This window comes from Bison bison, unplaced genomic scaffold, assembly GCF_000754665.1.
Source record: "Bison bison bison isolate TAMUID 2011002044 unplaced genomic scaffold, Bison_UMD1.0 scf7180017864371, whole genome shotgun sequence".
NCBI classification, from domain to species: Eukaryota; Metazoa; Chordata; class Mammalia; order Artiodactyla; family Bovidae; genus Bison; species Bison bison.
Window position 1 is genome coordinate 14,350,153 of NW_011494943.1, and position 14,526 is coordinate 14,364,678.

A 14,526-nucleotide genomic window follows, 5' to 3' on the forward strand; every position below is an offset into this window, starting at 1 on the left:
CTGTGGAATGAATTCAGCTTGATCGTGGTGTGTGATCTTTTTTATGTGTTGTTGGATTCAGTTTGCCAATATTGTGTTGAGCATGTAACAGTTTACATATAATTCCAAGGTTTATAGGATGGACATCTGTGCTCCTTAGGTTATAGAGTAAAAGAGGACCTGAGTGAGGACATCTCTGAAGAACCTCAACTTTCATGGATGGAGCAAAGGAAAGAGATCTGGCAAACAAGACTTAGAGTAAATCTTATACTTGGATTGTTTATGATACATATGCACAATGGAGTATTACTCAGCCATAAAAAGGAATGCATTTGACTCAGTTCTAATGAGGTGGATGAACCTAGAGCCTATTATACAGATTGAAGTAAGTCAGAAAGATAGATATTGTATGTTAATGCATATAAATGGAATACAGAAAGCTGGTACTGATGAACGTATCTGCAGGGCAGCAGAGAGACGCAGACATGGAGGACAGACTTATGGACATAGGCGGGGAAGGAGAGGGAGGGACGACTTGAGAGAGGAGCACGGAAACATACACACTGCCACGTGTGAAATAGATAGCGGGTGGGAAGTTGCTGTATGACGCGGGGAGCTCAGACCCGCTGCTCTGTGACAGCCGAGAGGGGTGGGATGGGCTGGGAGGTGGGAGGGAGATCCAAGAGGGAGGGGACATACGTACACCTATGGCTGATCCATGTTGATATATGGCAGAAGCCAACACAATATTGTAAGGCAATTATCCTCCAATTAAAAATAACTTAATTTTAAAAAATTACGCTTGATGTAAATTTTATGTTTGGTGTTAAGCAGAAACCAAAAGTAGAGAGGGGTTCCAGAAGAGGGAGTAGTCAGTAGTGGCAAATGCCCCCCAGGGGCAAGTGCAATAAAGAATGAAAAGCGCCCATTGGATGGATTTAGTAATTAGGTCCCCAGTGCTTTGGAGAAGCAGTGTCAGGCAATGGTGAGAGGAGAAGCCAAACTACAGTTAATTGAGGCGTTAGTGGGTAGTAAAGAAGTGAAGTCACAAAGTGTACACACTGTTTTAAAGTAGTTCAGTTATGGAAGAAAAGAGTTAAGATGGTGGCTGGAGTGCAGAGGCACGGGCAAGTGTATGAGTAAATACTGATGAGGCCATCACTAGAGGAGATGAGGGGACAGGTTCTTGAGAAAGTGATGGGTTGGGTATGAAATCCATAGCACAATCGGAAGGATGCCATTGGAGGAGTGAACATGGTAAGTGGGAGGAAGAAAAAAAGAATGAGTGTTAAAACAGTGTGTTTGTAGGCTTAGTGATAAGAAGTTGGAGAACTTCCCTTGTATTTTTTTTCTCTGAAGTAGGATGTATAGTTATTTATGTTTTGAATCATAGAATGCTGATTTAAAAATTACTACTACCTTGTCAACACTGCAGGTTATGATTTGAATTTATATATGTGCTGTATGGGCTTCCCTGGTGGCTCAGTGGTACAGAATCTGCCTGCCAATGCCGGAGACGTGTGTTCAGTCCCTCGGTAGGGAAGACCCCCCGGAGAAGGAAATAACAACCCATTCCAGTATTCTAATCTGAAAAATCCCATGAATAGAAGAGCCTAGCAGGCTACAGTTCATGGTATCGCAAAAGAGCTGGATAGACCTAGCGACTAAACAGTGTGTGTTGTGTATGTATAGATCCTGAGTATTCTGTTCAGTTTATGTGATGATAACAAAAGTTGAGGGGGTTTTGTTTTGTTTTTTAATTCTTTATCATATCACATTCCAAGTTCTCTATGACAACAGCACCCCTGTTCTTGGTTTTCTTGTTTTAAAAAAGTTTTTTTTTTTTGACCATGCCACAAGGCATGGTGGATCTTGGGTCCCCAACCAGGGCTTGAATGCACAGCCCCTGCAGTGGAGGCGCAGAGTCTTCATTGCTGGGCCCCAGGGAAGTCCTGTGGGAGGTGTTCTCCTCAGTCAGCTTTCTGATTTGGTATTCTGAAATATGGCCTTGGTTTTCATGATTGAGTTTTTATGTTCTTAAACTGTTTCTAACACAGGGCATAAGAGACTCTGACTAGTAAATCAGTTTCTTGTGCTTACTTAATAATTTTATTCATTTGTCAGTGACATCTGTCTTCAAGATTATTTTTATTTGAACTTTTCACAGTGATTCGTTTATTTAGACTTGTTCCCAAGGTTTGTTAAGTGAATTTTTACACACTAAACTTCCAATAAGTGCAACTAATTGAACAGACCATTTAAACTATCAGTAGAAGTGGGTAGAAATTAGTCACACATTACATTCATAGATATTTTATAAATTAAAGTATAAATATATGGACATTGGTGGTTTCCCTTCACTTATAACAAGTTTGAATTACAGAAGTTCAGTGACTGCATAAGCAGAGGTTTTTAAATTGACATGTAATTCATGTACTGTAAAATTCATCCCTCTAAAGCATGTGCAGTCCAGTGATTTTAGAATTGATCTATTCACAAGGCTGTGCAGCCATCACCATGTAAGTAATCATTTAATGCAGGGTAATCCAGAGAATGTGGATTTGGGATATCTGTCTTGATACATTAACTTTTAGTTTTTGGAAGACAGAGTCGATCTTTCTTGTCATTTAGCCAGTGTTTCTGTGGAGTTTAGCTGGAGAGAAATAACGATGTTATTTTTTTTTAAATGTCATCTATATCATTTAAGCTTTATTTTACTTATGATCCTCTTCAATATAGAATTATTTTACCCTTAAAGTATATGTATATTAATCCCAGTGTATGTATTTCCTCCTTAGAACTGTGTTTTTCCCTTGCTATCAAGCTACTCTGAGACTAGATCTTGATGGAAGATAGGAATCGGTTCTTTGTTAGAATACCAGATTTATAAACTTTGTTGCCCTCACCTGTTACTGGTGATCATTGCTGAAGTTGCAGCCACTGGTTCAGCTGTCTTTTGCTAAGCTTTAATCAAAGATTGTGATCATATTTCATACCTTGCTATAATTAGTGTTTAATTATTATTCACTAGTATTTCACAGTGTTTCAAAATGTTTGACGGTGCAATCTCACCATTTTAATTCTTCCCATGTATTTTTTTTTTTTTTTTGCAGTACTCTGTGCAAAAAACTTGGTGAAAAAGGATTTTTTCCGTAAGTAAATTAACTTTGAATCTTGTATATTATATGTAGATTTTTTTGCAAAGCATTTTCAGAATTGTCTGGTTTAGGGATTTCTCTGTTCAGAAATATACTTATTGTTTTATGAATTCTTTGATGGAGCCTTTTGGCGTCACATTTCTTACAGAGGATTTTGTGCTCCTTAGCCCCTTTCCCTTTATCCACTGAGGCCCCCAGCGTGTTTGTGTGAAATGTGTGTGTGTAACGTATACTGAAGGTGTGCATACTACTAGGTTTCTAGAAGAGATTTGAGAGTATTTTTTAAACACTTTCCCCCTAACATTTTGTAGAAATTTTACCCATGCATTCAGGAGTTATTGGAAGGCAGTGAAGTCATTCAGTCTGCTTGGAATTTCCAGAGTGTAGGAAAGAAAGCTCTGCCTCATTTGACCATAGAAGCTCCTAATGTCTCAGGCTCCAAAAAAGACATTTAGTTACTGTGTTTGCAGTTTCTTTGTCAATCAGTTGTGATACTTTTTTGTGGCTTTATTTAGGATTAAGTTCTGTGAGGGAGGATTGGGAAGTACCCCTCACACATATTTAAAATCTTTACCCTATAATATTAGACTTCACATTGGCTTTAAATTTTTGAGTAAAAATCATATAATTTGTCTGTTAAAAAAAAAAAAGTCTAAGCCAGCAAAATTTGATAGACAAAATATTTGAAATTAGAAATAGAGAAGTTCATTAGATTTTTAAAGTTCAGATCCTACCAGCCAGCAAAAACTGGCTATATGCTAATTAATATATGACTTAGTTAATTTTCAAGGTTTGATTAAAAGAAGTAATAAGCTCTTGATCTATTTTAAATCATATTTAATTCATTCCACTTAAAATTTTAATTACTTCAGTCTTCCTAGAAGAGCACCTTAAAGTTTATAAAATAACATTAACTGTGTAAATTATGGTATGCTTATATGGTAGAGCAGTTAAACAGGATAATTTGGGACATGGTTAAGTAGTTTCCATTTATGTACCATATTCTTTTTACCCTACAGCATGTTGCAGGAGGGGGGCCAGTGACTCTCTCCTTGCTGCCCCAGTTAGTGTTACCTTCACAGTGGCTACTGAACTATCCCCCTCTTCCCTGTTGCCGATGATCTAAACTGATGTGTACCCCTTTGACCTTCCTCTAGGTTGATCCGAAGTAGGATTTATCCTAGTGGGACTTCAGAGTGCCCAGTAGGATTGGCTAGGCAGGTGACACGGAGAAGAGGGAGTGAAGTAAGGCATCGTCTACCCACCCCCACTTCCAGGACAACTGTTCTGGTTTTAAAGACAACATCTTCAGTTTTGTCTCCTTACCTTCCTTCCCAAATTCTTTTCCTTCCTCTGGAGTCCCAAGACACACCTTCTCCAATAAAGCATCAGATATCTTTGTCTCAGTCTTCCTAGGAAATCTAGAGAAATCTTATTCTAAGTCTTTGTAAGCCCCTGAGAGTCTGTTATTATCAATTACATGATCTTTATCTGTTCATAAGTTGTATGTGAAAAAAAAGAAGGAAATCTTTCCCCTTTTTATTGGTGTAAGCAGTAAAAATTGATAAAAATTCTTGAGTTGTGAGGATGCTTCAGGGATAAGAAAACTAGAGGAAACTGTGATTATCTTTGAAACCCAGGTTGGAAGAAACACTTGATGGTCTGGTGGGAAAACAGGAAACCCGTTTGTGAGGCCTTCAGGAGAGACTCAGCTGGGGACGGAGCACCCCAGGTTCACGCTCGGAGGGTCCTCCCTCTATGACAGATACATTTATTTTTGATGTGTTGATATGTTGAGGGTTGCCCATATCAATTTCAAAGAAAGAGTTGAATGATAGTTCCTAAATCTCTCAATTAAATTTGAGTGAGAGTGTGTTTATATTGATCAGAATGCTGTTATCATTGATACTGCAATATAGTTCTTTTTGCTTGTAGATCAATTTAAGTCATGTGGAATGAAAAGTGTAAATTTGAATATGAGGCATGACTATAGGCCGACATTATATATGTTTAACTATAGGAAGAAATGCACTGCCGTGTGTTGTCTTTTGTAGAGTAATTTGTATAATTTGAGATAATACTACCTTTACTTTGAGATAATCTTTTCTGAGAAAAGTTTTGCTAACTCATCTTTGGGAACTATTTTCAAGCTTACTGGCTTTTAAAAATATTACACCTCCGCTTCCCCCCAAATTTTGGCAGAAAAAAATGTCAAACACATAGGAACATGTAAAGAATTTTACAATGAATATCCATCATCCACATTCTGTCATTAACTTCATCACATATCTATCCATTTATCCATTGTGTTTCTTTAATAGTATCTGTTGTTATTGTCTTTTTTCCTCTTTTTTTATTGGAGGATAATTGCTTTAATATTGTTTTGTCCTCTACATGTATACAATGGAATATTAAAGTCACTCAGTCGTGTCTGACTCTTTGTGACCCCATGGATACACCTGTTCTCTGTCCATGGAATTCTCCAGGCAAGAATACTGGAGTGGGTTAGCCATTCCCTTCTCCAGGGGGATGGAATATTACTCAGCTACAAAAAAGAATATATTCATTTTGTTTTTAAAAGAATGTTTTTATTAGTGTCAAGTTCTTTTTGTCTTTTATGCAACATTTAAATAAAATCTTTGTGTGTAAGATACTTTGTTAAGGTGCTGTGTAGGGCCAAATTGAAGTCATTGAGCTTGAGCATGTTTGGTTGAATGTTTTTTCTTCCCCCACCCCAATCAAAAACAGCTTTATTTTATCTGCTAAGTAACTCACTTTTAAGTGGAAATTTTTGTCTCATTATTTGAAGCTCATTAAGTGCATTACTGTAGTGAGGAAGTTCCTGAGTTTTAGCTATTTTATATGACTCAAATGATGGGGAGAATTGAGAAATTTTTTTAAAATATAGAAAATAGCCACTTTATATTTACCACTAGAGGTCTCACTAACTTGTGAAAACTTTATCTTCCGACTGCATTAGGGGAACTTGACTCTCATGTTAAATTCTTGTAGGATAATATAATCAGGTAAGTTGAAACCCAGGTATTTTTTTGTTAGGGAGAAGAGCTTGTATTTTGTATTATATAACAGAAAGGAACATAGGAAGATGAGATTCAGACTTTCATACTTAAATAAGGATCTAGAAGCCACACCTACTGACTTATGTGTGAAAAAGTTGTTTTTCTCAGTCTTGATTCTTTAACTAGTTAAGGGCCATCTAAAGGGAAAGCTAGAAATGTGATTTTTAAAATTTTGTTTTTACTTAGAGACATACACTTATATGTTTATTTGTTTAGATAGTAGAATCAAAAGAACCAGATAAAATGGATTATAAAAATTAATATTATTGCAAGTAGAGGGGAAAGTATTCTTCCATTAGACGCATTTACAAAAGCTTAGGTTTTATTGAAATACTAATATGAATAGTGCTAAACTGCAAGAAATATATAGTTAAATAGATTGATACTCTCACTTGCCAAGGTTTTTCTTGAATACTTAATACTGCTAAATATTAGTCTTCTCTTATTTGAAGTTGCTAGATCACAGAATCATAGAATTGAGGAACTGGCTAGATGATTTCTGTCTGGCCTTGAATATTGGCAGATTAATATCTTGACTTAAAAAATTAGCATAGTTTTCAAGGTACAAAGTTTCTGCAATTATCAACACTTACCAGTGTTTCATTTTAGTATTTTCAGCTGTCTCTGGGAAATCTGCGCTATCCCAGTATGTCTAACTCCTGAATTGTTGTTTTGGTCTCTAACATTTTGTTTAGTTCCACCTTCTTCCCCTGAATTTTAAAATTCTACTCATCCTACTGTGTGAAAGTTAGAACAGCTTCTCTGTGCCTTTAACCTTTCCTTCTCTGGATACCATTAGTAGACAGATGCGACAGTATTTTTATAGCAATGCTCAAAAATCTAAAACAGCTCCCCGTTTTCTATTTAAGTCATTTCAAGCCTTTATTTTCTGACTTTTAAGCCTTTCTTACTAATCAGTCTAATCTCTCCAACGGTATTTACTTTTTACACTTCAGCACAAAGGCTTTTATTAGATTGCTCAAAGCCCTTCAAGTATTGTTATACCCCGCTTGGTGCTCCTTTTGTTTGTTCTTTAAACCCCAGAGGAATCCCATGCCCTCAAAATGGGCTGTAGGTTGGGGAGCCTTTCTCTACTGTTCAGACTCAGGTTGTTCTGCTTTTCCGAGCTCTTGTACTCACTGTTGAACCAGGGAGCAAATGAGAGGTATGATACAGTGTAAAGAGCATAAAGTTACGAACCAGACTGTGTGCCTGGGTGTAAGAGTCTACACTTCAGACCCTGGCTCTCCACCTCCTACTGTGTGGCCTTAGGCTAGTTAATTAACCCCTTTGTGCCTCAGTTTCCTCATCAGTAAAATAGAGATAGTAGTAGTATTCACTCCATAGAATGATTTTGAAGATTAAGAGGTTTAATATACATAAAGCATTTAGAATAGTGCCTGACATGGTATTATAAGTGTTTTCTTTATAATCAGTATGGTCAAAAACTTGCTTATTCTTGGGGTTTTTTGTTTTGTTTATAATGTATAGTGTTTTAATATTCTCAGTTAGATAGGAAGCTCTTTTAAGGCAGGGTGTTAAATTTTTTGTTTCAGTTTGTCATAACTCATGGTAGTTATTCAGTAAAAAACTTTATGGCTAATTTGATTTCTTGGTAGCCTGTGTTCCCGTGTCAAAACTTCAGTAAGCTCTTTCTATAACTGAGCTACTAAGGGAGACCTTGGGAAAGCTCTGAGAGAGCCAGGTATGCTTTAAGCATTCACCCCTCAGGGGTTAAAGGGCTGGTAAAGATGAATGAAGACTACATTGTAAGATAATCTCTAGACTGGTAGTTTAAGTGAGATTGTTCGAGACAGGAGCAAGAAAAAAAAAAATGTAGGTTTGATACTTAATGTAGAATTAGTTTTAATCTTAGTTTTAAAATGGACCACTTTTCATTTGTAGCTTAATGTTAAAGTTTTTATAAAGAATGGAATAAGTCTTTTGTAGCAAATGTTAGTCTTTATATAATTAATCTTCTTGTCAAAATATTCTTTAAACCCTCCCTTTTTTCCCCCCACCCCCCACAGGGCTTCCTGATCCATTTGCTAAGGTGGTGGTTGATGGATCTGGGCAATGCCATTCTACAGATACTGTGAAGAATACACTCGATCCAAAATGGAATCAGCATTATGACCTGTAGGTTTAAATGGTTTATTTGAAATAAAAACATAGACTCAATATTATTTGATATAGTCTTTGAAAAGAATCACTGAATATGATCTGAGTTTGATCATGGTGTAATTTGATTGTCAAAGAGGGATGCGAAACCTTGTGTGAAGATGCGGGGTCCTTAATAAGCCTATGAAGAACGAGACGTGTGCACAGTAAAGTGCAGCCCCCCCTTCAGTCACATAGAGCATTAATTCACTTTAGGTCAGTTTGTTCAGCTGCCAAGTCATGTCCGAATCTTTGCAACCCCATGGACTGCACCATGCCAGGCTTCCCTGTCCCTTTGCATCTCCTGAAATTTGCCCAAGTTCATGTCCATTACATTGGCAATGCCATCCAATCATCTCATCTTCTGTCATCCTCTTCTCCTTCTGCCTTCAATCTTTCCCAGCATCAGGGTCTTTTCCAGTGAGTTGGCTGTTTGCATCAGGTGCCCAAAGTATTGGAGCTTCAGCTTCAGCATCAGTTCTTCTGAGTATTTAGGGTTGATTTCCTTTAAGATTGACTGGTTTGATCTGGTTAGGTCAGTTATAAATATAAAATCAGAAATCATCATTGGAGTACACACACAGGCATTCTCTTTGTTTCTTATATGGATGATTTCTTCTAAAATCTATTTTAATCATAGTAGCATATGTACCGTTTTTTAAAAGGCAGATGATACTGTAGGGCTTTTAATGGGAAAATTCTTATTCCTGATTCTAATTCTCAAGGTAACTGTTTTCAATAACTTTGGCCGTTGTAGAATTTTCTACATTTAGGTATCGTGCTTATTTATAGCATTTAATGTAAATATATGTTTATTTAGTATTAGGTATTATTTAAAATTTTTTTTACCATATAAGATCATTTAGCTCTTATAGCTGATCTCTCTCATCCCATTCCTACAGCATCCATATGCCCCTTTCCTTCTCCCAGCCCTCCTATATATAGTTATTTGAACCTTCTTGTTTAAATCATATTGTTCTTTGTTTATGCTATTATCATGTAAAATATTCATGACTGAGTCATGTGGTGTGCAATGATTGTATTTTCTTTCTGGACACCTTTTTATTTTTATGAAATTAATAGCTGTCTAACTTTACCATTTGTTTAGTTTTCCATCTGTCTCATTGAGCACTTCACAGACTCTCTCTCCTACAGTGTATTTGAAATACAGTGCTCAGTATTTACTGTGACTTTAATCTGGATACTTAGACTCTTCAGTCACAGGAAACTTTTCTGTTTATTTAATGATCTATAGATAATTCCCTCTCCTCCATTGTATTTCTTTTTCCTCTTCTGGAACTCCTATTATTTGGATGGTACCTCTCCTGAATTGATTATCATTTAGTTGTCCTGTCTTTTTTCTCCCATATTAAAAAAAAGTGATAATAAAAATGTTTACTTCTAGTAAAAAAATTAAAGTCCACATCAAAATATTTGGGCTGTTTTTTCAAGCATTCCTATTTAATATAATTTCTGCTCTCCAGTTTTTAATTTCCAATATCATTTTGCTTTCTCATTGTTTCTTTTTCATAACTTACTCTTACTTCCTGGAAGCAGTATCTTCTTTAATGAGAGAAGTTTTATAATTGTAGTTTTTTTCTTTTGTGTAACCTCTCTCTGCTCAGGTTTCCTTTTTTTCTTTTCTGTTAGTTTGATTTGGGTTCCTGTCTTTTTATATTCAAGGAGAGGCACTTAAATATTGATTGGAAACTATCTGCCCATGGATAGTGCTGGCCTGCTTGGTAGGGTAGTCAGGAGTAACTGACATTTTCTGCACAGAATTCTTCCTTCTCCTTCCTGGGGGCTATATTCTTGATCTGAAAGGGTTCTTGGATCTGAAAGACTTAAGGATGCTAGGAGGTCTCTCCATTCACTAGATTAATCCCTTCTCTGAATACCCTGTTTTTATTACAGAATTTCACCTCCTCCCTCAGCTGTGCCTACTGTCTCTGAGTGCTGCTATGGTTGAGGATGAACTGGGTTGGGGAAGGGATTCAGGAAGTCTTTCCATCCCTTTTATTTATTTACTTTTTTAAATTGACTTGTTGATTTAACTTTCCATTCCTTTTAAACACTTTTCGCTACTCCTTCTGTTTCAACCTCGTCATCACCATTGGAGTATATTAGGCTTATCATTTGGGAATATTTCAGGGATTGGTGACAATAATCTTGTTTCAGGGAGTCTCAGAGGGAGACAGTCATTCAAGGATACAGGCTGACAGAAACTTTCCTGTTTTTTGTATATGTTCCCAGGGTCTCTCTGGGCTTTGATATCCAGCCTTCCAACAGGATGCTTAAGCCAGTGGATGGGTAGGCTTTAAGGCCTCAAGGAACCAGTATTTTAGCATACCTGTGTATCAGGCTTGCCAGCTGGGACACTGACTTTAGTGTGATTTTTTTTTTTTTTTTTTAAATATTTGGTCTGGGGTGATTTATCTTGTTAATACTTGATTCTGATTCTAGAATTTTTAAATGTCATGGAGGTACATAGTTACCGAATAAGCTCTGTTTAGGTTTATTTGAAAATTGATACACGTGTACTGAATGATATTTTAGTCTAGATTTTTTCATTTGCAAGCCGTAGAAATGAAATTCACATTGGCTTCATTTTTGAAAATATTGCCTTACATAATGAAACATATACACACTGATATGTACAAAATAGATACTCAACAGGGACCTATTGTAATAACCTACATGGGAAAAGAATGAGTATATGTATAACTGATTCACTTTGATGTGCATCTGAAACCAACACAACAGTGTAAATATACTCCAGTATAAAGTAAAAAATGTAAAAGTATTAGCTTACGTAATTAAAAGGAGGGTAGGCATGCTTTAACACAGCTGGATCCAAGGCCTCAAGTGTGCCTTTCATGTTACTCATTTAAAAGATTTAGTCCTTACTTAAGTGGTATAGGTTTTTTGTTTTTTTTTTTAATTTTTCTGATATTACTGCTTTACTGAATTACACTTTAAGGTCAAGGTTGCTGGACCAAAAATTTGACCTCTTAGAGTCATTGAAATTTAGGGTTCTACTGATATAATTATTTTATTGTATTTTCGCATGGGATGACACCATGTTAACAATTGGCTGTGGTAGAGCTTCTCCACACTTCCAGGTGTATGCACAGACAAGTGTAGTAACGCTTTTCCCTGCTCTGCTTGTCTGCAGGCAGTGAAGTGAAATCTGCAAGAGTCCTGCTCGCTCAAGGCCTGCATACAGGAAAGAAGCAGGGGAAAAGCGTTACAATCAGCTTTTGTTCTACAGCATTTTAAAACATAACAGGTATGTCAGATTTTTGGTCTGTCAGCCTTGACAATGCCCCTTGAAAATGAACTGAGTATTCGCTGAGGTAATAGGTCATGTCATTGAAATATATTTAAAATGTGACTGTGATAAAAGGTCTTCTAAGATTTTTGTTTTTGGGAAGAAATAATCATAAACTTCCATAGAGTTCTGTGACACTAGCTCCTAAAATAGTTTCTTTTATTAACAAAAATTGTTACTCAATCTGAAAGTGGCAAATGTGTTAAAGAATATATTAAAAATTCTTTTTAGACTTTACTTTTGAGCTTTTTTTTTAAAAAAAATTCAGTCCTGTGGATAGATTGAATTCAAACATATTTCGGGCTATCTAACCATATTCTAAACATTTGTGACTTTGGACTACAACAAAAAGGAAAGAAAACTTAGAAAACTTTTATATTAACTACTCATAGTTACCAAGTTACTCATGCAGTCATTTTGTTTTTTTTTTAGGTATATTGGAAAGTCTGATTCAGTTACGATCAGTGTATGGAATCACAAGAAGATCCATAAAAAACAAGGTGCTGGATTTCTTGGTTGTGTTCGTCTTCTTTCCAATGCCATCAACCGCCTCAAAGACACTGGTTGTAAGTAGATGACTAGTGCTCTTAAAAATTTAAATATACAAATTTAAATATATATACGTATATCTATATTTTGATGGGGGAGGCAGAGGTCCGAAACCTGACTTCCCCTGTATATCTGAAACATTGATAAAAATTCCTGGTCTGAATTTATTTTGTTGACTTTTTCAAAAGAAATGAAACATGTTAAGAATTCAGTTATGAGTGCCGTAATCAAAGTAAAACCAACATGCAGTGGTTGACATTGTTCCTTACTGTAACTGGTCAGGCCAGTGTCGTGTCTGTTATTATAGATGAGACACGAGAGAAGAAGTGAGTTGCTTCTAAACGATTAGTACCAGAACTGACTCAAACCCTTTTGTTAGTTTATAGTTGCCCTCTTATTAATATTTATGTTGTGTGGGGGGGCAGGGGTTATTTGAAATGGTTAGATAAAAATATGACAACAACTAGTATTTTTGGACTCTTATGTGCCAGGTACTGTGCTGAGAGTTTTATATAACTATCTGATTTAATCCTTAATATATGGTATAATTATAGTACTATAATTATACCTGAAAAAAATCAAGCTTTAGGGATAAATTACTTAAGAACCAAACTATTAAGCGGCAAGCTAAGATTTAGACTAAAGTGTTTCGAAATTTTTGGAGAAAAATAACTGCTTGTTGGCATCATGTATTATGTTTTTTGAAATCTAAGTTTGTCAAAACTTCCATTGAGACATTATATTAATATTATGTGTGCAGTTAAAATTTTGAACATTTGTTTCATCATTAAACCTTAAAAGTTCTTGAAATGATTGGTCCAATTTCCAATGGATTGTAGAAATTTACTATTACTCTATAGATGTTAGAATCTCTGATACCAACTTACTTTTTTTCCTTTTGTTGTTGATTTGAAATAGATCAGAGGTTGGATCTATGCAAACTTGGGCCAAATGACAATGATACAGTTAGAGGACAGATAGTAGGTAAGTGTGGCACTGAAAATTATATGAATTTTGGTTTCATTTAAGCTGACCTAAACTCTAAGTCTGACACGACTAAGCAACTTAACTTAGCACAGCAAACTCTGAATACATTTTAAATCAAAGTACTATAACTGTAGCTTTTGTAGGTTCATTGTACTGGCAAGAATTAAATAAGTCATGTAAAATTATTTGAATACTGGATCCAGAGTCCAGGCCAACTTAATTTTTTAAAAAAGGAACAAAATATAAATAATGTAAAAAATATGCTCCTAATGTGAAGAACTATTGATCCTTTAGGAAGGAATTTTTTAAAAATATACAAATACAGTAAAACTTTGAGATAAATCAAGATCTTCTCAAACTAGTTTTTGAGTAAGAAAAGCCAGTTTAATACTTTATGGTTTAAAAATAATTTTTACTAACTGAAAAAAATAGGATGAGAAATAGCAGTATAGCACTGATAGGAGAAAGGGAAAATTGTTCTGTTACTCATAGGCACTTATTGGACTAGTGAGGTTATCTTGAATTGACCCTGTTATATAAAATTTCCTGAGAAATTAAGATAAGAAATCTTATCTTAAGAATTGATAGATTGAGATTGATCAAGATACCTAGAATAGTATAGGACACTGAGATGGGCTCTTTTGAAACTTCTTTAAAAAGAAATATGCAATTGAAATCTTATCATTTGATTATAGAGCAGAGTTTAGAATAAAATGATTGCATTGTATGTGGGACTTCCCTGGCGGTCCAGTGGTTAAGATTCTGTGGTTCCAACGCAGGGGCATGGGTTCAGTCCCTGGTTGGGAAACTTAAGATCCCACATGCTGTATGGCACAGCCAAAATATATTAAAAAAAAAAAAAATTGCATTATATTGCGTTATATGAACCTGTTAGAGAGGTTTTAGTTACAGAAAGTACTTGAAAGACTTAAATTTAGAAGGCAATGAATTAGGTTCATGGTTAGGGAGTTGCCAGAGCCCACTCCAGTACTCTTGCCTGGAAAATCCCATGGACGGAGGAGCCTGGTAGGCTGCAGCCCATGGGATCTCGAAGAGTCGGACACACTGAGCGACTTGACTTTCACTTTTCCCTTTCATGCATTGAAGAAGGAAATGGCAACCCACTCCAGTGTTCTTGCCTGGAGAATCCCAGGGACGGTGGAGCCTGGTGGGCTGCTGTCTCTGGGGTTGCACAGAGTCGGACACGACTGAAGCGACTTAGCAGCAGTAGCAGCAGAGTAGCATCATAACAAAAGCCCTATTGTGGGTATCAGGGAAGTAT

The 14,526-nt window shown here is 36.0% G+C and overlaps 1 protein-coding gene across 1 annotated transcript in view; it reads left to right on the forward strand.

The window, feature by feature from the left end:
- Positions 1-709: 709 nt before the first annotated feature.
- SMURF2 (SMAD specific E3 ubiquitin protein ligase 2) overlaps positions 710-14,526 on the forward strand; it is a 50,999-nt gene continuing 37,182 nt past the window's right edge. The window contains exons 1-5 of the mRNA XM_010856405.1: positions 710-1,236; positions 3,093-3,131; positions 8,248-8,356; positions 12,141-12,274; positions 13,176-13,241. Coding sequence (XP_010854707.1) covers positions 1,188-1,236; positions 3,093-3,131; positions 8,248-8,356; positions 12,141-12,274; positions 13,176-13,241 — 397 coding nt within the window. The 5' untranslated portion in view covers positions 710-1,187. The remainder of the gene's footprint in view (positions 1,237-3,092; positions 3,132-8,247; positions 8,357-12,140; positions 12,275-13,175; positions 13,242-14,526) is intronic.